At 49.9% G+C, this 27,985-nt stretch overlaps 1 protein-coding gene across 6 annotated transcripts in view; it reads right to left on the bottom strand.

Annotated features, from left to right (window-relative positions):
* Positions 1-9,186, bottom strand: part of LOC119976368 (complement C3-like) — an 80,955-nt gene extending 71,769 nt beyond the window's left edge. For 5 of the 6 annotated variants that reach the window (XR_005462914.1, XR_005462915.1, XR_005462917.1 and 2 more), the window contains exons 1-5: positions 9,061-9,186; positions 5,997-6,195; positions 2,922-3,093; positions 1,479-1,549; positions 284-372 (exon numbers count right to left, since the gene is read on the bottom strand). Coding sequence is in view for 2 of the 6 variants with exons in the window: in XM_038816856.1 (XP_038672784.1) it covers positions 284-372; positions 1,479-1,549; positions 2,922-3,093; positions 5,997-6,195; positions 9,061-9,125 (596 nt within the window). In the remaining 4 variants the exon portion in view is untranslated. The remainder of the gene's footprint in view (positions 1-283; positions 373-1,478; positions 1,550-2,921; positions 3,094-5,996; positions 6,196-9,060) is intronic. The other variant, XM_038816857.1, reaches the window with a different exon arrangement.
* Positions 9,187-27,985: the final 18,799 nt, after the last annotated feature.

The following is a 27,985-nucleotide window of genomic DNA, read 5'->3' as shown; positions in this document are numbered from 1 at the left end:
GTGTTGCCCAGAAATGGACATAATTCTCTCATATTTTACATATTTGCAAACTACGTGATGTCCTGTGCTGTGATCTGCTCCACTTCAACTCCTCCATTTCCTTAGGGAGAAAGAAAATCAATGCTGAACAGATTGGAAGAGCTTGGTTGCTGGTTGGGCTCTACCTGGTAAGGAGCAAATAGGCGTCAGTGATTTCGGAAGGTGAGATAAGAGAACAGAATTGCCAAGCTATACACATGTATGGAGTGACATCATGAAAAAGAAAAGACAAATTGAGACTTACATTTCAGGACTCGTGGTGATTTTACCACTCTGCACTAGTTTGGAGTCATGCCGGTCACCCACACTTCCTATGACTTTGCCCTTGGAATTCTGGAAGAAAAGGTAATTGAAGTTCAATAAATACAATGATCAATAATAATAATCTTTATTGTCACAAGTAGGCTTACATAAACACTGCAATGAAGTTACCGTGAAAAGGCCCTAGTCGCCACATTCCGGCGCCTGTTTGGGTACACAGTGGGAGAATCAGCGTGTCTAATTACGTAATAGCACCTCTTTCAGGAGTTGTGGGAAGATCACCAAATCAAACAAAAGGGAAAAATCTAATTTGAGGTGTGGATGGTTGAAAGGGGGGGGGTGCGTGGTCGTTGGGGGGGGGGGGGGGGGGGGCGGGGGGTCGATATTAAACAACGTTAGTCATTACAATCCAAAATGTTATTGTTAATTTCATCTGTTCCAATGGGATCCAAACAGATCTCTCGAGCTCCTAAACATGCAAACTGCAGGCCACTCTCCAATCCTTGTGGGAGGATCCCAGAACCAGGCCTGAGGTACTAAAGCATTGACAAAACTCAGTAGTAATTCCAGGGAGGGATGTTTGGTTGGTGAGTTTAGTTCAACCTCGATGCAGGTCTACCTTTGCTATTAAAAAAAACCCCTCTCACGAGAACCTGGTTTAAGTGTTTGGACATTCTCAAACAGATCCATGGAGAGGGTGTGTGTGTCAACAGTGAATCTGGAGGTAGCATGCTTGCTTTTTGATTCAGAAGGTGGTGGGTTCAAGAACTACCCTTGGCGTTGGGCGGAACAATCATTATTGACGCTCCTGTTGGATGCCGAGGAAGTATTGCACTGTTGATGGTGTTGTCTTAAAGGCCAGCACAGACATGATGGGCTGGAGGGCCTCTCGTTGTGCTGTAAAATTCTATGAGAGGATTTATTGATGCCAGGATTGAGACATCACTACATCACTAAGATTAGACGGGGAAGCAATTCTCCATGACCATATATCAATAAATGAATATTCACTCATTTGGACTAGAGGTATGATGGACATGTTTGTTGGGCATTTGTTGTCAGGAAGGCTATCCTTCACAAAAACTATACATACTTGTAAATATATATATGCATATAGTGAATGGGTAAAGTGTGGAACTATATAATAAAATGATCATTAGTAAAGAACAATCACTTACCAATACCTCCACTGTAAGAATAGAATTTATGGGATTCATTCCTTGGTCAAGAGTAAAGATTTTGTATTGTACTGAAATAGATAATAATAATTTTCTAGGATTATGACTCTTGAATTAAATTGTTTAAATCAATGGCTGCACTTTTGAAATCTTGCGATCCAATCTAGAAACAAAGCCCCCCCCCCCCCCCCCAGCCTTCCCCCCTTCCCCCCCCCCCCCCCTCCCCCCCAGGGTGATCTTAACATTTGTTCAGTGCCTCTTCTGAAAACATTGCTGTCTTAAGGGTGCCAGCCCCACCCCTGGGTCAGAAGACTGTGGGTTCTGGTGGCATGGCGCACACTTCAGCACATGACCTCAGCTGGCACATCACTGCTGTCTTTCTCAAGGCACCCTCTCAGGTGCACGTCAAAGATTCCCTGCATTGGAACAGCAGAGGTACTCTCCCTGCCATTTGTTACCTGATCAACATCAATAAAGCAGGTCAGCTACTCATTACCACAGTGCTGTGAATGGAGGTGAGTGAAATATGTCCTTTCTGGATGCATGCTTGCGATGTACCCATCCCTAACTTCGCTTGAGCTGAGAAGCTCATCCACTCTTTTCCCACAGCCCTGGAAACAATGTTCCCTTCAAGTACGTCGGCTATATCTTTTGGAAACGGAATTACTCTTGGATCTTCTTCCACTGTCCTTTCTGGTAGTGCATTCCTGATGACAATAATTCACTGTGTATAAAAATTATCTTCCTCTCTCCTCAGTTACTTTTGCCATATATTCTAAAGTGAACTCTGCCGCATAATAGTGAGCAGTATTTTGTAAAATGTTGGGTCATTAATTTTGCTGCACTCTATCAGTGAAAGACAATTTAATTTGTCTATATTAGAACATAGAACAGCACAGTACAGGCCCTTCTTTAAATAAAAGCAATAATTAATAAATCAAATAAAATTGACATGATTAACAGCCGCTGGTGGGACACTGTAACTAAAATAGGACATGAAAAGAAAATCTAACTGATTGAACCAAAATGTCATTCCCAGGGGTTGGCGAAGCACCTTCCCCCCCCCCCCCCCCCCCCCCCCCCCCCCCCCCCCACCTCCCCAGCCCCTGTCATGCCCACCGGTCATGAAAGGCCTGAAGCAGTGGACTCAGCGTGCTTCCTCCCCAAGGCCACTCAGCTGTGAATGTAGCCGTGGCACAGTGGCAGACAAGTGGGTTGGGCAGCCCCATTGACAGTCCACTGCCTGGACCTGTTAGTGGCCACATTGGCTGGCCCCAGGACACCTCCACCCTCAGCCCGCCCTCCGCACACTCGGATTTTAATATGCTCACAGACAATAAATTGACCCAGAAGTAGTCCTAGCCCTTATATATGAGTGTTGTGACCCTGTGCAAAGAAAACAAAGAAAGACAATTGAATCTTCGGTGTGGTCCAATTATTTACCAATTTCACCGGGTTGATAAATCGGCTTATCAGTCACGATGTAAATGAAATAGGGTCTTGATGAGAGGCGGATCACTTGCTGAACATGGACTTCGGATGGGAATTCAGCCACAAGCACTGCATACTGGGCTGTACCAGCAAAGTTCAAATGCTTTGTCTTTTCTGGGAGTACCTGCAGAATTAAAGTTTCACACGTCACTACCGAAACTATAGGCCCTCAGGTGACAATACAGCTGTTCAAAACAACATGGTGCATTTCTTCCACAGAATAAAAATGGCACTGAGCATAAGAAAGAGGAGCCTCATGCAGAGATATAAAGAGGTTTAGAATCCACCTTGAAGGAGGAGGGAGAGAGTGTGTTGAAGACAAATAGGGAAGAAATTCTTTGGGCCCCGAATGCCTCAGTAAAGCGGCAAATGGTGCATTAATAGAATAAGCGTGAAGCGTCTGTATTTCTTATAATGCCGAGGGCAAATCTACCAAGGAAAGATAAAGTGGCCCATTCTTTCAGAAACCGAGCAGCAGGCAATTATACTTGATCGCAATGAGCAGCTACATATTCATTCCATTTCTCACATTCTGTCCATGGGAGGTTTGATTCTGTTAACACAATATCCCTTCCGGCTCATAGCAATGAAATCAGTGGTCTCACAGGGCCATTACCAGTATCCAGAAAATACCTTCAATTCAGGTGAATCCTAAATGGCACCAGTCGATCAGATATTTGGTGAACAGATCTGTTGTTTAATTCTGTCACTTGGTGAAATGGTAAATGAGTGTTAACGGTTGTAAACGGAATTTTTTGATGAATGCCAATTGTGCAAATGTGGGTGCGAAATGACTTGGGTAAAATAGGTGGTTTCGCATTTGTGGCCTGTTACCCATAATGCCCAACATTCAGCCCCATCGGGGGCAATTTTAACCTCAGCAGCTAGCCCATTGTAATAACCCCCATCAGGCCCATGGGGATACCATGATTGGTAGTGGGTGGAGACCCACCGAGCTGGGTCTTATAAGAGTCGAGTATGAAGGCCGGCCCAGACAGGGACTGAAATGTTGGCTGTCCCAACGGGAGTGTGCTATGTAAACAGTTCACTGCTGTGAGCAGACTTTATGTGATCAAGATTATAATCTGCATTGCTCTTACCGCTGGCTTCCTGGGTCTTAATACCCATAAATTGACATGATTGGGTGCAATACTGGCCTTTACCCACTGTTGGAAGCCCCACGAGACCCACGGGTAAGAACCGATTAATCTCCCTGTGAACCTCGTGGAATATGGGGTGCAAATCTCCCAAAGGGAGACAAACAACCAATGCCAGAGTGAAACCCGGAGTGTTTCACTCCGGCGTCGGAGGCCGCTCTTCGCCCCTATTCTTCCCCCCTACCACCCCCCCCAACCACCCCGGGGGGGCTAGGAGCGCCGACACGTGAATTCCAAGCGCCCGGCTTTGACGCTTGCGTCAAAGCGGCACGCCGGGAATGACGTGGCCGGCGGTGCCTAAGTGACATCAGCCGCACATGCGCAGGTTAGCCGGCGCCAACCCGCGCATGCGTGGTGGCCGTCTTCCCCTCCGCTGCCCTGCAAGACATGGCGGCTTGATCTTGCGAGGCGGCGGAGGGAAAAGAGTGCGTCTTTTAGAGACGCCGGCCCGATGATCGGTGGGAGCCAATTGCGGGCCAGACATCTCCTGAGCATGCCCGTGGTGCTCGATCCTCCCTCCACCCCCCACAGGCCCCACACATAGCGGTCGCATGCTGTTCACGCCGGCAGCAACCAGGTGTGATTGGCGCCGGTGTCAACCGGTCGGGTTTGGCAGGCCGCTCAGCCCATCTGGGCCGGAGAATCGCCGGTTGCCATGAGAAACGGCGAGCGGCGATTCTCCGAGCGGCCTATCGCAAAACACGACACGCCATTTTGGGGGGGTGGGAGAATTGTGGCGGGTGCCAGGGCAGCATAGCGTGATTCGCACGGCCCTCCCGCGATTCTCCCACCCGGCGTGGGGTGCGGAGAATGAGCTCTCCGTATGAGGGGCGGAGACCCATCAGGAGGATATGAGATTTGGGACATAAAAGCCGGCCCAGATAGGAGACGTGCTGTTCAGAGCAGTCCCGGCTGGGACTTGGATTGTGCTTGTAAATAGTTTACTTTGACAAGATAAACCTTTTCGTTGAACTCTCTTACCGGACTTCTCTGTGACCACTTGACCATCTTCATTCTACATTAAAGATTAAGACCAGAGGTGTATTAATCTGATCCTGTGGGATTCCCACCCAGGTGTGTAAATTTGAAATTACCTATGGCACGTACCATGTGGCTGAGTCAATAGCATGCATCTTCGAAGATGAAATTCGAACCAATACTCTCTGGAACGTTGGATGTACAGATTGTGCAGCATTCAGCAGAAATACGAACAAATGGTGTAAGGACAGAGTTGGTAATTCATTCTGTCAGGCAGACAGAACGATGATGATGGTAGAAGAGAAACTGAGAGGCATTGACTATGTAATGTAGCACCAAGGCTAGCTTTTGTCTCATAAAGCTCACAATTTGTTTTAGTTAACTAGTTCTGAAAGTTGTGTGCTTAATTGTTAAAAACCAGAGTCCACGAGGAATTTTACAGCAAACAGGGTTGTGAGGGATAGATGCATAGTCTAAGCTTGTAGCTCTTTGAATATGAAGCGCAAGGGGTGAACTGATTGAGATGTTTTAAATGATTGAAAGATTCTCCCTCTAGGCCGGAGAAACTGGAGAAAACAATTTGAAAATGAAAGCTAGGCCACCATGGGTGACGTGAGGACAAACTCCTTCACATAAAAGGTTAACAGAAATCTCGAACTCTCACTCGCAAAATGCTGTTGAGGCTGAAAGTCATTCGGAAATTTCAGAAGTGAACTTGGATAGGTTTTTTAGGATGGGTTGTTGAAGATTATGGGATGAAGACTAGTAGGTGGAGTTTAAGACACAGATCAGCTGCGGGACTAATTCAATGGTGAAGCAAGTTCAAGAGGCTGAACTGGCCTCCTCCTGACCCTCTGTGATTCTGGCCAAAGCCCTCAACAACTGAGTTTACCTGTGCAAGGATTACTTGGGTGAAGTTGTTCGTCTGGTTCAGTTCGACTCGATATTTTTGGGATATTATATTCTGTCCCCACACCCTTGGTTCCTTCATGTAGACAGTGATGAAAACACTTGTGTGGGCCTCAAACACTTGAACAGCGATGGTCTCATCCATGCCCACGTGAACAACATTGGGAGCGGTGATCAAGTATCTGAGGAAACATAAGTGGCATGTTCTTCAAAAAGCACGCGCTTCAATGTACGTGACAGATTGCAGTTTCATCTCCACCCACCTGCAAATGTGTTCCACTGTCTGACCCACCTGATCGCCTTTCCTGAAGGAAGCAAATGAGTGAGAAACTAAACCCAGCCACAATTGGTTGTTTCAGGTGGACATGTCACCCCTCATGTCGCAAAACCATTGAATCATATGGCATAGGAAGAGGTCTTTCAGCTCAACCTGCCGATGCCATAGCTTTGGAATAAATGCTTCTTTTCAGTATATACCCCATTCCTTTCTGAAAGTTACTACTGAATTTGCTTCCAACGCACTTTAATATATCCTCCACATTCCCTACACTTTTTCGTTCCACCAATATCGTGAAAATGAAGTTACATACCCAAGGTAACGAAAAAAGAGTAATCCACTGGCTGAGTACACTATCACTGTTACAATACAGGAAATGTTGTTCTTAATTCATTCATGAGACTGGGCATTGCTGGTTGGGTCAGAATTTAGTGTCTCATCCCTAATTGTCCATGGACTGAGTGGTTTGACTGTCCAATTCAGAGAGGCATTTAAGTGTCAACCAAATTGCTTTGGATGTGGAGTCACATGTAGGCCAGAGAGGCAGATTTCCATTCCTAAAGGGCAGGAATGTGAACCAGATAGGTTTTTACAACAATTGTTTCATGGTCATCATGAAACTTTTAATTCCAGGCTTTTATTGAATTCAGATTTTGCCATCTGCCGTGGTGAGGTTTGAACCCTTAGTCAGGATTATTAGTCCGGTGACAGTACCACCACCAGTTTGAAAGCCAATTTGTGCACAGCAAGATCCCACCAATGGCAATGTGGTAAGGACCGAACAATCTGTGTTTTTGTAATTGGTTGGAATGCTGGCCTGGATGCCTGGGAGGATTTGCCCGCTCATCTTCAAAATAGCGATGAGCGATCAGGCAGCACGGTAGCATGGTGGTTAGCATAAATGCTTCACAGCTCCAGGGTCCCAGGTTCGATTCCTGGCTGGGTCACTGTCTGTGCGGAGTCTGCACGTCCTCCCCGTGTGTGCATGGGTTTCCTCCGGTGCTCCGTTTTCCTCCCACAGTCCAAAGATGTGCGGGTTAGGTGGATTGGCCATGATAAATTGCCCGTAGTGTCCTTAAAAGTAAGGTTAAGGGGGGGTTGTTGGGTTACGGGTATAGGGTGGATACGTGGGTTTGAGTAGGGTGATCATTGCTCGGCACAACATTGAGGGCCGAAGGGCCTGTTCTGTGCTGAACTGTTCTATGTTCTATGTTCTATGATTCTTTTCTTGCCACATTCGAAGGAAGCACCTCCAATATCACAGTAACATGAGAACAAGTGAACTGGAGTTTGTTACAGTATTCGACCCCTCAGCATGGCCCCAAGAGTCAATTGGCTTCCATGTTACAAAAAGTACAGAGAGATACACTGAATGAAGATGCAAAATAATATTCACAAGGACGAGTCCAAAACTGGAAATCTATAGCTGTTGAGAAAATTGAATTCCTGGAAGTACTTCTCTCTAGAAAATAGAAGGATAGAGGTGGGGATGCTGTAGGATGGGGTGGATAAGGGGAATGGGGATTGGGGTGACGTCTTTAAGATTATGAAATGGTTTGATAAGGTATCCACAGAGAAGATATGGTCACTTGCCAGAAGGGCCCGAGTACAGGAGTTCCACCAATAAATTTAATAAGGAATTGCGACTGAGTGGTTAAGGTCTAGAATTCACTGATAGAGAGTCTAGGTGAGGGCAGGTGAGGCATTTGAAAACAAATTAGGTTGTCAATTGAAAGGGACCAATGTACAGGGTCACAGGGAGAATGACACAGAGTGAATTACTCATATGGAAAGACAATGCAGATATGAAGGGCCAAATGCCCTCAATCTGTGCTGTAAGATCCTGTGATTCAGTTCAAAACTCGTTCATCGAGACAGTGGGATTCATTACTCATTTAAGGGGAAGTGGCACAAATGCCTGAAGGAAAAAAGGAATGGAGGGGATACGCTGACAGTGAGCTGAAGAAGAGCTAGTGGAGACTCATGTGGAGCACAAACGACCAGAGTATTCCAGCCAGGCCGGACAAACTGTCCGCTGCTGTACATTCCAGGTAATTCTCTGTCAATACAATCCATTTTCCTCTGACTGAGGGCTTCGGCAGTGAGGAAACTGAAGGCTGGATACATCAACCACGTCTGCCGCAAGATTGCCATGGATGACTGAGGGGCAGGGTGGAGGGTTCTACAATTCATGCGCATTATTCATTATGCACTTTCGAGAATTGGGTTACATCGAACATTGGGGGGGGGGGGGCTGGGAGGGTTGGGCGAGAGGAACTGTTTGTGTTAATGGTGACTATGGGTGATTCTTGATTCCTTTTTGTCATTTGTTTATGTTGACATGCAGACTAATGTTTGGGGGTTTGGTGGGAGGATGGGATCGTTGTTATTGATATGGGGATTGATATTGCATTCGTTACTGATTATTGTTTGATGTTGGGTGTACATGTGGGAGCAAATGTGAAAAAGGAGGAGAATAACAATATTTTTAATAAAAGATCACCATGGATGGATGGGTCCATGGATCGGTGGGTGGGCGCGGCCGATGAATCCTGGCCTGCGTGTCGCTTTCTTTCCGAAATGATGGTGTTAAAAATGTTAGATAAATGGCTCCATGAGTGTGAGGCCATGACCCAAATTGTTGTCAGAAAACCCTTCGCATTTGCCTTGCTGTTTTTGTAGATTGTGTGCACCCTGCGAAAACGGAGACCGGCGGACGTTATTACAACAGAGGCTTCGCTTAGCTCGAGTAATTAAAGCGGATACTCACAAGGTTTTTTGCTCAGCCATAGGCAGAAACAAACAGGCAACGAACAATATCACCAGTGGTTCCATGGTCGGGTAAACGTCCAGTCCTAACGGTATTAAAGATGGAAGTGAGCCCACAAACAGACTGGGCTTTGCAAGGTCAATATTGACGGCCAGTTACTCATTAACTGGAGGTTAATATCCAGGAGATGTTGGATCTCACCTCATCTGCAAAATTGTTCAGACTGGGTATTTTGGGCACAAAAGCCATTGCTATTAAGTAAAACTCACGGGGGAGGGAGAGGCCTAATTTTAATCTCCATAAGAGCAGCATTGACCAGCTGGGAAACCTTTCGAAGCTTCACCAGGAACAAACAGCAGCAACATCTTGTGTTTATACAGCCAAAAAGTGCCAGAGCGCTCTATAAACATAAGTCCACAGGAGCACTATCGGGCTAACATCATGTAAATCTGCTCTATCTCAGACTTGAACATAATTATTGATCCAGCCTCTGCTGTCCTCTGCGGTGAAGAATTCCACTGATTCACTACTCTCTGAGAGAAGAAACCCCACTCCTCTTATTCTGAGATTCTATGCAATCTTTAAGGAGTAGAGAGGGGGGGGGGGGGTGGAAGGGAGGCGGAGACGTGTAGGGAAGGAGCTCAGTCAGCGGTAGGCATCGCCACCAATGCTGGAGGAAATAAAACTGCGTTGGCTCAAGAGGCAAGAATCGGAGGAGGAGCGATGCCTTGGGAGGGCTGTGGAGCTGGAGGAGGTTGGAGAAATAGGGAGGGATCACGGCCGTGGAGGAATTTAAAAATAGAGATATACATTTTTGAAATCAAGGGCATTGTTGCACTGCTGCAGAAAATATCATCTCCCCCACCCGCATTCTGAGTTGAATTGTAATGTGAAATAAAAAGTGCGTGGGCCGATGAACACATCTGCAAACAGCACCGTGGAGCATGCCAACTCTGTGCAGGAACCTCTGCAACACTAAATCCCAGGAACATCCGAACAAACCTCTCCCCTTGGTTAATATGCAACAAGGTCTTGCCAAATGGGGAATCGGACCCATCTGAAGGCGGTTTACTTTGGCACTGAGTTTTCAGATAAGCCAGAAGGAGTCACGTGCTTTCCCGCCAAACACAGCCACAGGTCACTACAAGCCCCAGACATGGTTTGCAATTCATCACGTTTTGTAACAAGTGTATCAAACAGTGATATGAGGACAGGGGGGGGGGGGGGGGGGGGGAATGCTGGTGGAACAGTGGTACTCTCAGTGCACTGGTAATCCAAAGGCCCGGGTAAAAGCCCTGGGGACGTGAGCTCAAATCCTACATTGTCAACTGGAGTATATGACTTGGTAATGATGGCCATTGGTTGAGGTAAAGACCCAACTGATTGACTAATGTCCTGTAGGGAGTGGAGGGGGCTGGAATCCTTACCTGGTCTTGGCATAGAATGACCCCAGACTCACAAGCGATGAGATTGATTCTAGAAAGGCCCAGAAAGCCTGGCAGTTGTACCAAAATGCGACCCAAAAAAAATCCATATTGGTCAGACGAATGTCTCAGCACCACCTTCACACGATACCTTTGGGGTGGGCAACAAACGCTGGCACTGACAGTGACACCCACATGAATTAAATAAATAAATTTTGTGCGTGAATCTATTGGACGGGATGTGAGCGCCATTTTCCCCTCGTTGGTGGATGGGGAAGGTGTTTGAAGCAATGATACTGACAATCCTGATTCTTTTGCTGTCAGTCTGGTCTCAATAAGATTTGAGACGGATTTGCAGGTATCAATTATTGTTTAGTTTAACCAGCTAGTTGGGGTGACTCACTCAATTAAAAGCACAGGACACAATCTGTGTCTCCTGGATCTTCAACAGCGAGTGAACAAAGGAACAAAACACTTCTGTGCACATACATACAAGTTGCATCGTTTCACAAACATATGACCAAATAAGGCAATAGTAATGAATGCAAGATTCCCATAGGTCATCCCTATACACTTCTTGACCTGGCCATATATCCTGATTGGCTCATTTCACATTCCTCAGCCCTGGGCTCACTTCGCATTCTTCAGCCCTTGGGGAGGGCCCCGTTTCACTCAGCATTCTCATCTGAGCAATTACCCATCCCTGTGTCCAAGCCATGCTTTGCTCAGTTCCTTTGTTCATTCCCTGATAAACTCATTACCCTACTCTCCGGCTCCTAAACCCTGGTCTATCCTCTACATTATCCTAACTAACTATCCCATTGTGTATCACATTCGTTTGTTCAATTCCTCAATGCTAACTCGCACAGAACTGTTTTGGAGAGCAAAGGGAAGTCTGTCCCAGCGTTCTGGCCAATAGAAACATCGCTAATTTTTTAAAAAGATTGTCTCGCCATTGTCCGAGCCAGGATGCCCCGAGTTCTATTTCCACTGCAGGGCTTGTTGGCAATGACGGGAACTTAGTCACCGGTGCAGCTCAGCCAGTGCCTCCTGGTACCTGGCCTCAACCAATGGGAATGTGGAGGGGATGGGTGGCAGGAAAGGCACTGGGGGCTTCAAAACCACCTGCCACGCCCAACAGAAAGAACAAAAACAGAAGTTGATGTGAAGGTGATCAGCTGGTGCTGTGGTGACCCCATGTGACATGGGAAAGAGGATGGATGGCCTCATCAGTCTGACATTGCTGTTTTTTGGGTTCTTGCTGTGTGGAAAAAAGCTGATGTGTTTCCCCACATAACAGCGACGACACCTCAAATATACTCGGTTGGTTGTAAAACACTTCAGGACATTCTCACTTGGTGAAAAATGCGAATATGTCTTTATTTCTTTGCATCAGAATCAAAGAGTACCTTGCCGATCAGCATCTCATTGATAGCAAAGATGGGAAGGAAATTACTTTCTGAATGGCCATAAATTATAACAGCAATAATATTTATTGTCACAAGTAGGCTTACATTGCAATGAAGTTACTGTGAAAAGCCCCTAGTCGCCACATTCCGGCGCCAGTTCGGGAACACAGAGGGAGTATCAGAATGTCCAAATTACCTAACAGCACATCATTCGGGATGAGTGGGAGGAAACTGGAGCACCCCGAGGAAACCCATGCAGACACAGGGAGAACGTGCGGACTCCGAACAGACTGTGAGCCAACTGGGACCCTGGCGCTGTGACGCCACAGTGCTAACCTCTGTGCTAGAATGCTGCGGAGGGGAATTAGGAGAGGACAATGTGCAATGAGACCGGGGTGTCCTCGCACATCAGTCGCTGAAGGAGGTTGCACATTCTCCCCGTGTTTGTGCGGGTTTCACCCCCACAAACCAAAGACGTGCAGGTTAGGTGGATTGGCCATGCTAAATTGCTCCTTAATTGGAAAAAATGAATTGGGTACTCTAAATTTAAAAAAAATAGATATATCCGTATAGAGATATCGATCATGACTTTGTGATAGCGTAAAAGAGCTGAGAAAGGTTATTGTGGGTTTTATTTGTACATTATCACCACTGACCAGAAGCATCTCCCTGGATTGTTTTGTGATGAGTCACATTCATGCCACACACGTGCCAAGCAATGAGCATCTCCAAGAATAGAGAGTCTAACCATCTCACCTTGAGATTGAAAGATATTTCAGTCACTGAATCCCCCCAATGTCAATATCGTGGGGGGGGGGCTACCATTGACCAAAAACTGGACTGAACCAACCATCTAAACACTGCGGCTATAAGAGCAGGTCAGTGGCTTGGAATTCTGCGGAGAGTAACTCATCCCCTGATTGCCCAAAGCCTGTCCAACATTTGCAAGGCACAAGGCAGGACTATGATGGAATACTTTCCACTTGCCTGGGTGAGTGCAGCTCCAAACAACACTCAAGAAGATCCACACCATCCAGGACAAAGCAGCCCTGCTTTATCGGCACCACTTCCACAGACATTCGCTCTCTCCACCACCAATGCCGGTAGTGTGTACCATCTGCAAGATGAAATGAAATGAAAATTGCTTATTGTCACAAGTAGGCTTCAAATGAAGTTACTGTGAAAAGCCCCTAGTCGCCACATTCCGGCGCCTGTTCTGGGAGGCTGGTACAGGAATTGAACCATGCCGCTGGCCTGCCTTGATCTGCTTTAAAAGCCAGCTATTTAGCCCTGTGCTAAACCAGTGCAGCAATTCACCAAAACATCAATAATACCTTCAAAACCCGTGACCTTCACCGCCAACATCAGCAGACACATAGAAATACCACCGCCGGCAGGGCTCCCCTACAAGTCACGCACCTTCGTGAGCGGGAATGACGTCGCGGATGGTTCACTGCCTCTGGTTTAAGATGCTTCAGATCCCTCCCTCTGAGAGCACAGTGGGTGTACTTACTGAGGTGACCATCAATTCACACGACACATGGTTGGAAGTGAACAGTTGTTTTAATAGTCTTTCAACAGAGCCTGCCTGCGACGAGATGAACTGGCAGGCAGGCTCACGACTGCCAAGCTTTATACTTCCGGTTAGTGGGAGGAGCCATGGGCAGAGCCAAGGGTGGAGCCCAGTACAAACTCCTCATCTCCCCCTATGGGCAGAGCCGCACAACTGCTCGTATACTGAGCTTACATCGACACAGTACATCATATATAATAACTGTGAATTACACGGACTGTGATTAACCTCACCTTAATCACCTGGGCTGCAGTGGTTCAAGAAGATGTCACACCGCTGGCTCCTAAAGAGTGATTCGGATGTAGCAAATGGCAGCCACTAAGGCTTTGTGAAAGAAAAATAGCAACATTGTCCGAAATCTGGACCTCCGATACCACAAACAGACACCAGGTGGCAGTCAGCTGCTTTGCTGCCTCGGTTGGAATGCAACTAAAGCTGCAACTTGCATTTATAAAGCGCCTTCAACAGGGGGAAATGTCCCAAGGCCGTTCCCAGGAAAATGAGCACAGGAAATAGGAAGTGGGGAGTGGGATGGGGATGGCGGGGGGGGGGGGGGGGGTTAGATGTTAGGAAGAGAAAATAAAAACTATCACAACCACACAGTCATAAGGAGAGTCTGAATGGAGGGGAATTAAATCGAGAGCTGGAGAGACTGAGGGAGAGATTTCCAGAGCTGAAGACGTTTACGCCCAGGAAGTAGGGAATGTGACAGGAGCACAGAATTCCAGGAGGATTGTGTGTTGGCACAGCTTCCAGAGAGAGAGAGAGACAGGGTGTGGCGAGAACATGTTGGGGGTTAGACGCAAGGATGAGAATTTTAGATTTAAGATTTGGCCAGAGTTCACAGGGTTGAGGGTGCTGGGGTTGGGTGGTGTTACAACCCCCAATAGGGACAAAGCTTGTATAGGATATGCTTCCCCTCCTACAAATTGTGGTGATATGCATATGGGCAATATCATAGTTGGATGGTGTGAGATCTCCAACCAGCAGGTGGCAGTACATCATGCAGTCTCCAGACCAAGGTCATGTGACCTGGGATCCGGCTACAAAGAAAGGCACATCCGACCATCTTCAGAAGAACAAAGAAACGGTAATAAGACAGACATGTAATTGGTCAGTGCGAGGTGTAAGTTCCAGAGGTGTAGCAAGACTCCATGATAACGTGTTCTGTATCAGATTGTCATCCTACTGGACGAGACCCTTGTTTGGACAGCAAAGTGTTTGGTGAGTTACTTCATAAAGTACAACGGACTAAACGCATCACAAATGTTTTAAATTTATTGACAACTCAGCAATACAAAAGAGTCAGCAGCATACTAAAAACTGTCACGAATATCAGGAATATATTAAAATCATTTACAAGACACTGCAAAAAAACCCAAACCACCAGCTCTCAAACCAGTACAGACGCACCCCCCGGCCCCAAGTGTAGCCCCACAGTGGCAGTAAGGTGCCCAAAAAGCAGCAGAGACCACCGGAAAATAACACACCAATGCAGGGCATGATGTGAGAGAGAGAGCGCGAGAGAGAACACGAGAGTGGGTGAGAGCGAGAGGGAGTGCAAGCGAGAGAGAGAGAAAATAAACACCCCTTCCCTCCCAAGAGGGAGCACAGTTCAACCCAAATCGGTTCCTTCAAACAAACCACCAGCTGCAAAGCCAGCATACAGCCGCCTCTGCCCCCAACCCCTCCCCAGTGGTAGCCCCACATTGGTGGAAAGGCATCCAAACGAGCAGCGCAGACCAGCAAAAAACGATACACCGACACGGGGCATGGTGGAAGAGAGAGCGAGAACTCCCTTTACAAAAAGAAACAAGACAAAATAGAGAGCAACCAAAAGAAGCACAACAAACAACTAAGTACAAGGCAAAGCCACCAACACTAAAGCCAGCGCACTCTCCCACTGCCCTACCCTCCCCAGGCTCCAGCAACAGCTCCAAGTCAGTGGAGAGGCATGTGCAAGCAGCACACTCCACCGGAAAAGGACAGGTAGTGCACGGTTGAGGAGAGGGAGAGAGAACACCCCTTCCCCTCACTAGCACCGGGACAACTGGTGAGCACCAAACCACGGGGCAGAAAAAAACACAACAAAAATACAATAACCACCATACAATCCCCCAAATAGTAAAACAAAACCAACATCAGTACAAGCAGCACACATAGTCAATTGGGCCACTGACCTGCTCCTCTCATAGTTCGAGCATCCGGTCTCCAGATACCATCCAGCCCAAAACTGCAAAAGCAAGTCCGTTCTCCTCCACTTTCAGCACAGCATCAGGCCCACTTTCAGCACAGCAACAGGACAATGAAAATCTGCCCCATGCTCCACTCCCAGCCGATAAGCAGGAAGGCAGCCGGTAAAAATAACGGGTGCCAGGCATGGCAACTGCAAGCTCTTCTCTCTCTGCCCTGCAACCAACTGGCAGAAGCAACAGGCTCCTCTTGCCCTCCATCCAGCCTGTCATAGCACCAATCACCCTTACCACAGTCCAGGTTTCAAAGTCTGAAAAAGGTAGCCAGCATACAGAAGAACACAACAGGTCCAGAACATAACATAAGAACATAAGAACAAGGAGCAGGAGTAGGCCATCTGGCCCCTCGGCCCTGCCCCGCCATTCAATTAGATCATGGCTGATCTTTTGTGGACTCAGCTCCACTTTCCGGCCCGAACACCATAACCCTTTATTCTTCAAAAACTATCTAACTTTATCTTAAAAACATTTAATGAAGGAGCCTCAACTGCTTCACTGGGCAAGGAATTCCATAGATTCACAACCCTTTGGGTGAAGACGTTCCTCCTAAACTCAGTCCTAAATCTACTGTCCAGTCCAAAGATGTGCGGGTTAGGTGGATTGGCCATGCTAAATTGCCCGTAGTGTAAGGTTAATGGGGGGATTGTTGGGTTACGGGTATACGGGTTACGTGGGTTTAAGTGGGGTGATCATTGTTCGGCACAACATCGAGGGCCGAAGGGCCTGTTCTGTGCTGTACTGTTCTATGTTCTATGTTCTATGTACTTCCCCTTATTTTGAGTCTATGCCCCCTAGTTCTGCTTTCACCCGCCAGTGGAAACAACCTGCCCGCATCTATCCTATCTATTCCCTTCATAATTTTATATGTTTCTATCCTTCTAAATTCCAACAAGTACAGTCCCAGTCTACTCAACCTCTCCTCGTAATCCAACCCCTTCAGCTCTGGGATTAACCTAGTGAATCTCCTCTGCACACCCTCCAGCGCTAGTACGTCCTTTCTCAGGTAAGGAGATGAAAACTGAACACAATACTCCAGGTGTGGCCTCACTAACACTTTATACAATTGCAGCATAACCTCCCTAGTCTTAAACTCCATCCCTCTAGCAATGAAGGACAAAACTCCATTTTCCTTCTTAATCACCTGTTGCACTTGTAAACCAACTTTTGCGACCCACGCACTAGTACACCCAGGTCTCTCTGCACAACAGCATGTTTTAATATTTTATCATTTAAATAATTATTCCTTTTGCTGTTATTCCTGCCAAAATGGATAACCTCACATTTGTCAATGTTGTATTCCAGCAGAGTTACAGCCAGAAGCAGCAGGAGCTCAGAGAAAGATCCCCCTCCTACACCTCAGTGTGAGCTACTCAGGTGACCTGGGGGCAGAGCTTCATCCCAACTGGAGGAAGTCCCCACAGGATTTAACCCCAACCTGGAAGCAATTTGGGGAAGGAGATCCTGCGGGGAGTGGAGAGGAGTGATTATTGTGACCAGTGTGGAAAAACGTGAGTTGTACCCTGTAAGCCTGGCATCTTGTGGCGTAGTTGCCTCTGACTACAACCCTGGTGATGAGGATCAAGTGGAGCTGCCACAAGAGGCAAGTGCTGCGAACTCGGATCGCTTTTCAACTTCCTCGGGAGGCCGCTCTCCAGTCGGCAGGCATGGCATATATCGGTAAACTTGAGCCTTTTGACGCGACTCGGTGGTTGGGCCCAGTACGTCAAAACACTTCAACATTGTTCCCACACAAACGGCATCACCAGTGACGAGCGACAGACCATCACCTTACTGACTGCCATTGTCAGACTGACTTATGCACTAATCAGGAACTTGACTGACAGGCCGGACGGATTGCCATTCACCATGCTGATTGACCAAGTGGACCGTCATTTAAATCCACAGCCCCCGGTTATGGTTCAATGGGACCATTTCCATATTGTATTGGAGACACTAGCAGAGTCCACCAGTGAATACTTGGTGCAGTTACGGGGATTCGCTGCTCCCTTTGTGAGTTTGGAGCTGCCCTGGCTGATAAGCTGCGGGACAGCTTCGTTTGCAGATTTCAGGGCCAGGTGATGCAGCGGAAGCTGCCTATGGAGATTTTCTGACCCTTGACAGAGCCGTCAACATACCACTCACCCAGGAAAGCGCTGACCGTGGGCTCCAGGGCCTGGCGGTCCTGAACATTAGGCGTCACCAATACCATCGGCCAACGGCCACCAGAAGCGAGGTGACGAGTACTTCCCAGGTGCCCATGACAAATGGAGACCAGTCACCGTGCCTACCTTTGGTGGTAGTCCACAGCAACGGGCCAGCCTATTGGGATGTATTGGCTGCATCACCTACAATTGGATTGGCCGTTGACAGGATGGAGTGCTGTCCAAGTTCCCTTCGGTTTTCGGGACCATTGACGGAGCTACGGTCATGATCAATGTGGAGGGAAACACTCGCCCCGATATTTCCGCGCCCGCCGTGTGCCGTACGCACTTTGCATCAAGGTAGACTGGAATTAGACCGTTTGGAGCAGCTGGGTGCTTTTTGCTCTGTCCACTGTGCTGATTGGGCTGCGCCTGTAGTCCCAGTGTTGAAGCCGGACGGGTCGGCGCAGCTCTGTAGGGACTATAAAGTCACCATAAACTGGGTATCCCACCTTGACCGCTATCCGGTCCCTCAGATCTGGGACCTCCAAGCCCGGCTCAGTGGAGGAAAAACATTCACTAAGCTGGACATGAGCCACACGTACTTGCAGCTGGTGCTCAAGCCAAGTTCCCAGAAATATGTGACGATCAATATCCATCGGGGATTGTACGAGCATATGCAAATGCCGTTCGAAGTCTCCTTAGCTTGTCCGAAATTCCAGAGGGTTACGAAGAACATTTTCTGAGGGTTGCCAAGGGTGGCTGTCTACCAGGATGATGTTCTCATCACCGGGATCTCTAGTCAGGAAGACGTGGAGAACCTGACCAAGGTCCTCGAGCCGTTTGCTCGGACCGGGATCCGCCTCCGGAGGGAGAAGTGCATTTTTCACACACAGGAGGTCACGTCTCCCAGCTACCAGGTGGGCAGCAGAGGCCTCCATCCAGCGGAGGAAAAGGTGCGGCCGATGCGCCGGACCCCCATCCCTCGCTCTGCTCTTTCCTCAGTCTGATGAACTATTGTGGGAAATTTATACCCATGCTGCTCAGTCCGCTCCACCAACTACTTAAGAAGGGACAGAAGTGGCACTGGGGTCCTCTCACACCAGAAGGCTATTCACAAGGTGAAGCAGCGGCTCTGGTCAGAGGAATTGCGGATCCACTTCGACCTGGACAAGCCCCTGCTCCTCACATGTGACACCTCGCCACACGGCATTGGTGTGGTACTGGAACAGCGCATGCCCGATGGCTCCGAGTGACCTATAGCTTTTCCGTCCCGTACGCTGGCGGACGCCGAGCGTATGCTCAGATAGAAAAGGAAGGCTTGGATGTTGTGTTCACGGTGACGAAATTCCACCTGTACGTTTATGGGCAGACGTTCACAGAATTACAAATTCTATATATCAACCACAGGCCTCTACTGGGGTTATTTAAGGTGATTCTATGAATTGCATCGCCCGGGCACAAGAATCTCGCATGCGGACGCGTTAAGCCGCCTGCCCCTAACCATGAAGCCCCCGGCTCCCTCCCCAGCCGTGGAGCTGATAGCCGTCCTCCATTTCATGGGCACGTTGCCAGTAATGACAGCTCGTATCAGAGAATGGACACAGACCAACCCAGGCTCTGACATATGGTCCAATACGGGGCCCGACATTGTGCGATACCAGACGGGCTGAGGGCCGACACCGCCAAGATTAGGGGTGAAGACGGCGTCCTCCTGTGGGGTCATGGTGGTCGTACCCAAATGGGGGCGCTCCTCCATAACAGGCAACCCGGGGTGGCCAAGATGAAAAGATTGGCGCGTCACTACGTTTGGTGGCCCAGACTGGATGCCAAGAGCGAGTGGGTGGCCCAAAATTGCACCCCATACCAGGAACACCAGAAGGACCCACCGGCCGCCCTGATGCACCGCTGGGAGTGGCCCTTGAAGCCTTGGTCTCGTGTACACATCAACATTGCCGGCCCATTTCAGGGGGCCACGATCCTTATGGTAGTGGACGCCCACTTGAAGTGGCTGGAAGTAAACCGGGTCCCCACAGCGACCACATGAGCAACTACAGACAGACTGAAGGCTATTTGTAGCACGCAGGGGCTGCCCGAGGTCCCAGTGTCCGACAATGGGGTGGCATTTACAATCCAGGGGTTTGCTTCATTAATGGGCACAAATGGCATCAGACACGTGCGGACGGACCGTACCACCCAGCCTCCAATGGGCCAGCCAAACGAGGGGTATAATCATTCAAGAGAGCAATGAGAAAGATGACATTGGTGACTTGGGAAATGCGATTGGCCGTTTCTTTTCCGTTATTGTAGAAACCCTCACACCACAACCAGCATGGCACTGGCAGAATTGTTCATGGGGCGATGACTGTGGATGCGTCTCAGCCTCATCCTCCCCGATGTGGGAGCATGGGCCGGTCAGTGGCAGCACCGCTCGGAGACCGGCTCCAACTGCCGCTGACAAGTGGGCACCTTCACAACGGGTGATGCGGCTTATGTGGGGAACTTCGTGACCGGAGCTATGTGGATCCCTGGGATAGCCCTCCACGCGGCAGGGTACAGAGACACACTGCCACCTGGACCACTTATTTTTTTTTTTTATAAATTTAGATTACCCAATTATTTTTTATATTAAGGGGCAATTTTAGCGTGGCCAATCCACCTACTCTGCACATTTTTGGGTTGTGGGGGCGAAACCCACACAGACACGGGGAGAATGTGCAAACTCCACACGGACAGTGACCCAGAGCCAGGATTGAACCTGGGACCTCAGCGCAGTGAGGCGGCTGTGCTAACCACTAAGCCACCGTGCTGCCCTCCTGGACCACTTATAACGATGTGACCAGGAACCACCAGCACGTGACCAGGAGGCCCCACGCAGGACCGGACACTATCCCCTGTATGGTCATGGAGGAACACAAAGACCACTGGGGAACCAGGACCCCACCCGCCCGTTCTGCCTCCTGTTGACCAGGGGACCTGTGGCACCCACAGACCTGGCCAGCGACGGTGCAGCCCGTGCGTCGGATTCTGATATGGACATTGGACCGCCCAGCGATAATGCGCTGGCACCAACTGTACCAGCAGCCTTACTGGCTAGGCCATGCCAACTACGACATTCACCGCAGAAGCTGCAGTCCCTGGTTCACTGCACACCTTCCAGGCCGGCTGCACCACCCCTGGAAGTCCGCCCTCAACCTAAGCGGCCACGGGGCCCTCCACCTGAGGACATGGACATACCGATCCCTGAGAGCGTAAGAGCTTGCATTGCCTCCACTTTTCCGCCTACAAATATTGTAAGTTTATTGACAACTCAATAATATAAAAGAATCAGAAACGTGCTCAAAACAAATAGTCATGGAAATCAGTAACGTGCTACAAGCATTTACAAGACATCAAAAAAAAAACACCACCTCTCAAGCCAAAAACACGGGGCATGGCAGAGAGAGGGAAAAAAAATACAGAGCAACCAGAAGAAACCCAACAAACAACTAAGTACAAGACAAAGCCGCCAGCACTCAAGCCAGTGCAAGCTCTCCACCACCCGCCCCCCTTCTCCTGGTTCCAGCAACTGCCCCACGTTGGTGGGGAGGCACCCTGCAAGCAGCACAATCCACTGGAAAAGGACAGACAGCACACGGTTCAGGAGAGAGAGAGACAGAGAGAAAACACCTCTCCCACTCACTCGCACCAGGACGGACCTGGAAGCAGTTTGGGGACCCTGCAGGGATTGGAGAGGAGTGATTATTGTGACCAGTGTGGAATAAAGTGAGTTATACCCTGTCAGCCTAGATTCTCATGGAGTCTTTGCCTCCGTCTACAACGGGGGGGGGGGACACAACGCTTTCAGATGTGCTGAATGTGGGGGGTGGGTCAGGACAGCAGTGGAAGAGTCAAGTCTCCAGGGAATAGAGGGTTGGATGATGGTTTCATCAGCAAGTGAGCTGAGGTGGGGATGGCGTCAGGTGGAAACAGAGGTGGGGAAGTGGGCAATGAATGGAGATGGTGATGGAGAGGGCACGTCATCAGAAGCTGAGCTTGGGGGTGAGGCAGCACGCCCAGGCTGCAGGCAGTCTGGCCCAACCTGACAGTAACCAAGGCAGCGAGCGGAATCGGCGGCGAGGGAACGCAGTTCGTCATGGAAGTTGAAAACAATAGTGTGGTGAATGTAACTCCGTAATTCACACTGTATTATATATACATGAGACCATGCATTTGTAAGCGCAGTTGCGCTGGGAACGCTTAGGAGTTTGTACAGGGCTCCACCCTTGCCTCCGCCCACAATTCCTCCCCCTGGACTGCTGTATAAATACCAATGCTCAGAGCCAGTCATTCAGTTCATCGAGAGTTCAACGCGGAACAGGCTGGCTCTGTTGTAAGTAGATTAAAACCACTGTTCATATCTTAAAACATGTGTCTAGTGAATTGATGGTTCCATCAATTTAATCTACTTAAGAAACAGTCAAGATCAATCATGGAATCAGCCCTCAAGCCTGAGCGATGGGACTCGACCCACAGGATGCAGAGGCAAAATACATTTTTTCTCATTGGCTGCGGTGTTTTAAAGCCTACCTGGCGGAAGCAAGCACAGCCGAAACAACAGAGGAGCAGAAACTGAGCCTACAGCATGCGAGGGTGAGCCACAGAATCTCTACTCAACTAAACTGCGCCGGTTCGTATACTGAAGCCCTAGCGCTACTCGACAAAATGTATGTAAGGCCTGTAAATGAGGTCTATGCGCGACACGTGTTTACTACTCGCCGCCAGCGGCCTACAGAATCGCTCGCAGAATTCCTGAGAGAGCTTAAAACTTTATCTAGTGACTGTAATTACCAGGCGGTTACCGCGGCAGAACACAGAGAACTTGCTGTACGCGATGCCTTTGTTGCGGGCCTTAGGTCAAATTACGTGCACCAGCGACTGCTGGAAAAGGGGGCCCTAAATCTGTTGAACTTGCTACCACTATGGAGGTCTCCTTCCGCAGCCTCACCTCATTCCCCGCGGACCCCGCGACCCCGTCATGGGCCCCCGACCAGCGACTCCCCCTGGCCTGCGCCACACGGCTGCCCAGCCACAATGCTGCCCCAGCCTACCACTTTTGTGGACAGAATCAGCACTCGCGGCAGCACTGCCCGGCCCGCAATGTGACCTTCAGCAGCTGCGGGCGAAAAGGACACTATGCCAGAGTGTGTCTGGCGACGAAAACCCCAGCCTCTAACCCTCCCATGGCTCAAAGCACTCGTTCCCTGAATTCACAGGCCCGCAGGCCCCTGCAGCCTGTATGCCGACTCCGCCCCCACCCGACATGGGGGCGGCCATCTTGGCAATCCACCTCCATGCGGCCGGCCATGTGCGACTCATGGAGGCAGCTATCTTGGCAATCCTCCTCCATGCGGCCGGCCATGTGCGACTCATGGGGGCGGCCATCTTGGGATCCATCCCCTTCAAACTCTGAAACTCACCTCGACGACTACGAAATCAGAGGGCAGTCATCACGGGGCCACTCAAACACAGCTGACCGAGCCACCGACAACCCGCAACTCAGCGCAGTCACTCTGGACCAATCGCGCCCGAAGCATCTGAGAAACTCGATTGGCAACGGTCCAAATTAACGGGTACAGTACACCGTGCCTTTTCGACTCCGGGAGCACTGAGACCTTCATACATCCAGAACTGGTAAGACGCTGTTCGCTCCCCGTTTTCCCCGCGCGGCAAACTATATCCCTCGCTTCGGGCTCCCACTCTGTCCAGATCCAAGGGCGCACCGCCGAGATGCTCACAATCCAAGGCGCTAGCTATGCCAAATTCCAGATCTACGTCCTGCCCGAACTCTGCACCCCACTCTTATTAAGCCTTGATTTCCAGTGTAATCTTAAGAGTCTCACCCTCAGTTTCGGCGGACCCCTACCCCCACTCACTATCTGCAGCCTAGCCACATTGCGAATCTCCCCCCCCCCTCCTCTCTTTGCCAACTTCACCCCGGATTGTATACCCGTAGCCACTCACAGCAGGCGGTACACCTTGCAGGATAGGGTGTTCATCCAGTCGGAGGTCCGAAGGCTCCTCAGTGAGGGCATCATAGAGGCCAGCAACAGCCCCTGGAGAGCTCAGGTCGTGGTCGTCAAGACCGGGGAAAAATTCCGCATAGTTGTAGACTATAGTCAGACCATTAATAGGTTTACGCTCCTCGACACGTACCCACTCCCCAGGATTGCAGACATGGTTAACCAGATCGCCCAGTATCGGATTTTTTCCACGGTGGATCTGAAGTCTGCATACTACCAGCTCCCAATCCGCCCGGAGGACCGCCATTACACGGCATTCGAGGCCAATGGCCACCTCTTCCATTTCCTCCGGGTCCCCTTCGGCGTCACTAATGGGGTTTTGGTGTTCCAACGAGCAATGGACCGAATGGTGGACCAGTACGGGCTGCGGGCCACGTTCCCGTACTTGGATAACGTTACCATCTGGGGCTATGACCAGCAGGACCACGACGCCAACCTCTTCCGTTTTCTCCAGACGGCTCAGAAACTAAACCTCACCTATAACAAGGAGAAACGCGTTTTCCGCACAACCAGACTAGCCATCCTCGGCTATGTCGTGGAAAACGGAGTCCTGGATCCCGTCCCGAACCGTATGCGCCCCCTCTTAGAACTCCCTCTCCCTCATTGTCCCAAGGCCCTCAAACGGTGCTTGGGATTCTTTTCGTATTACGCCCAGTGGGTCCCTCAGTATGCGGACAAAGCCCGCCCATTCTTTAAGGCCACACTATTTCCCCTGTCAGCTGAGGCGCGCCAGTCCTTCAACTGCATCAAGGAGGACATCCCCAAAGCGGCCATGCGGGCGGTGGATGAATCCACCCCCTTTCAGGTTGAGAGCGACGCCTCAGAGGTAGCTCTAGCAGCCACTTTAAATCAGGCAGGGAGGCCAGTCGCATTCTTCTCCCGTACCCTCTCCGCTTCGGAACTCCGACACTCGGCAGTCGAAAAAGAAGCACAAGCCATTGTGGAGGCTGTTCGTCACTGGAGGCACTACCTCGCAGGTAGGAGGTTCACCCTCAACACCGACCAAAGATCGGTTGCCTTCATGTTTGACAACTCGCAAAGGGGCAAGATTAAAAACGATAAAATCCTGCGGTGGAGGATCAAACTCTCAACCTATAGCTACGATATTAAGTATCGACCTGGGAAGCTCAACGAGCCCCCAGAAGCCCTATCCCGCGAGACGTGCGCCAGCGCGCAGATCGACCGCCTGAAAATCATCCACAACGACCTCTGTCACCCGGGGGTCACCCGGCTCGCCCACTTCATCAAAGCCCGAAATCTACCTTTCTCCACTGAGGAGGTAAAAGCCGTCACCAGAGACTGCCCGATCTGCGCGGAGTGCAAACCGCACTTTCTTAGACCAGACAGGGCCCACCTGGTCAAGGCTTCTAGGCCCTTTGAACACCTCACGATCGATTTCAAAGGGCCACTCCCCTCAACTAACAGGAACATCATAGATGAGTTCTCCCGCTTCCCGTTTGCTATTCCGTGCCCCGACATGACCTCCCACACAGTCATTAGGGCCCTGCATAGTATCTTCACCCTGTTTGGTTTTCCCAGCTACGTGCACAGCGACCGGGGTGTGTCCTTCATGACCAACGAGCTGCGTCAGTACCTGCTCGACAAGGGCATCGCCTCGAGCAGGACTACCAGCTACAACCCCAAGGGGAACGGGTAGGTGGAGAGGGAGAATGCGACGGTCTGGAAGACCGTCCTACTGACCCTCCGGTCCAGGAATCTCCAAGTCTCCCATTGGCAGGAAGTCCTCCGAGACGCGCTCCACGCTATTAGGTCCCTCTTATGCACAGCGACCAATCAGACCCCTCACGAGAGGCTCTGCATTTTTTCCAGGGGCACTACCATGGGGGTCTCACTTCCCGCATGGCTGAAGACACTGGGCCCTGTACTCCTGAGGAAGCACGTCAAGGCGCACAAAACCGACCCCCTTGTTGAGAAGGTGCACCTGCTTCACTCCAACCCCCAGTACGCCTTCGTCGAGTTCCCCGACGGCTGTCAGGACACCGTATCCCTCCGGGACCTTGCACCCGCCGGGTCCAGCATCCCCTCTATCACTACAGATGCACCCCTCACCTTACACCCCATCCTGCCGCCCCCTCGGGCTCCCGAGCCCACTAGCTCGCTGCATCGGTTCCGCGCAACCCAACCGCCCCCTCGCACTCCCGAGCCCACTGAGCCCACTAGCTCGCTCCACCTGTTCTGCGCACCCGCACCGGCTAACCCCCAGCGCCCTCAGTCCCCAGTCGAACCAGACGGGTATGGAGCTCGGACGAGATCTTCCCTGGAGTCCGCCATCGCACCCCAACCCACAACACCCGTCCAGCCACCGCAAGAGGCTGCAACCCCGGTGCTCCGTAGATCGCAGCGGACAGTCCGACCACCAGACAGACTCACTTGATTTTTTTGTAGGGGGTGAATGTGGTGAATGTAACTCCGTAATTCACACTGTATTGTATATACATGAGACCATGCATTTGTAAGCGCAGTTGCGTTGCTCGACCACTAGGGGAGTAGCGCTGGGAATGCTTAGGAGTTTGTACAGGGCTCTACCCTTGGCTCCGCCCACAACTCCCCCTGGACTGCTGTATAAATACCAATGCTCAGAGCCAGTCGTTCAGTTCATCGAGAGTTCAACGCGAAACAGGCTGGCTCTGTTGTAAGTAGATTAAAACCACTGTTCATATCTTAAAGCACGTGTCTAGTGAATTGATGGTTCCATCAAATACTAATTAGGAGCAGGAGTAGGCCTTCGGGCCTACTCCGCCATTCTGCATAATCATGGCTGGTCCTCTTTCTGAATGCAGCACTCCGGCATTCTCTGCCCTACCCCTTTACATCTTTACATTCTAAGAATCTATTTATTTCTTAAATATATTCAGTGACTTTGTCTCCACAGGTTCACCAACCGCTAAGTGAAGACGTTTCTCCTCATCTCAGATCTAACTGGCCCACCCTGTATCCTGTGACTGTGGCTCAAACAGCTTTGGATGTCGGACACAAGCAGTCTGACTGTTTACAGCCAGTGTGGGGGGTCGAGAGAGGCAACTGCCAGTGAATGTGAAAGCTGCAGCGAATCAGTCCCCATTGTACTCCCCCTTCTGATCCCCAGCAGTTGCTGGAGGGCTGAAGTAAACACAGAAAGTGCTGGGGAAAACCAGCAGGTCAGACAGCCTCTGTGGAGAGAGGGAGAAAGAGTTAACGTTTCGAGTCCGATATGATCCTTCTTCGGAACCGATGTTCAGAAAGAGGGGTCGGTGGAGGGGAGAATAGAAAGGAAGATCAGGGTAGGTTAGAGGAACGGGGGGATTAAATAACAACACAATGGAAGAGAAAACGGAGAGTGGCAATGGTTGCCATTGACTAAATTGCAGTCTGAGCCAAAGAGGGCTGCAGCGCCACCCCTAGCCACCAGGTGTCAGTAAGGTTCTTTGTTGCTGGCTCTTTGTTGGCGTTGCAAATGAAAAACAACTGCCAGAGGATTCAATGATCCCGTCGGCATGGGATCCCTTCGATCGGAAATCCCACTGACAAGACATGGGAATAGAAAACCCCACCGCCAGCGAACGGCAAGCCATCAAGAAACACGCAGCTGGGGGACCGGAAGAATCCCGCCCAACATCAAGTTGTACATCCGTAAAGCACCTTTCACCTCAGAAAATATCCCAAAGTGATCTATCGAACAAGAGGCGAAGATGCCGATTTTAGGGCATTAAGTGGGCAGACAAAGGGTTTGGTCAAGGAGGTAGGTTTCAAGGGGGACCTGAAAGGAGAATGGGGTAGAGGTGGAGATCTGTTCTGGACCGCAATTCTAAGCTTAGGGCCGACCCAGTTGAAAAATGGCCTCCCACCAGTGGGACAACAATACGTCGTGGTATGCAGGAGGAGGCCCGAGTCCGAGGACCATGGAGTTCATGGGGGCCGGGTAAGATGACAGAGATTGGGAAGGGGCAAAGCCTTGGAGGGAAACAAGGGCTGAAATGTAAACATCAGGATATTGCTAAACCGTGTAGGGGCCAAACTAGATCAGTGAGCAGAGGGGCTGCTGTGAGTAAAGACAAGGACAGCAG

Source organism: Scyliorhinus canicula, chromosome 13 (genome assembly GCF_902713615.1).
Source record: "Scyliorhinus canicula chromosome 13, sScyCan1.1, whole genome shotgun sequence".
In the NCBI taxonomy this organism is placed as follows: domain Eukaryota; kingdom Metazoa; phylum Chordata; class Chondrichthyes; order Carcharhiniformes; family Scyliorhinidae; genus Scyliorhinus; species Scyliorhinus canicula.
The sequence above is the reverse complement of the archived record's forward strand: the minus strand, read 5'-3'. Positions and strand labels throughout refer to the sequence as shown.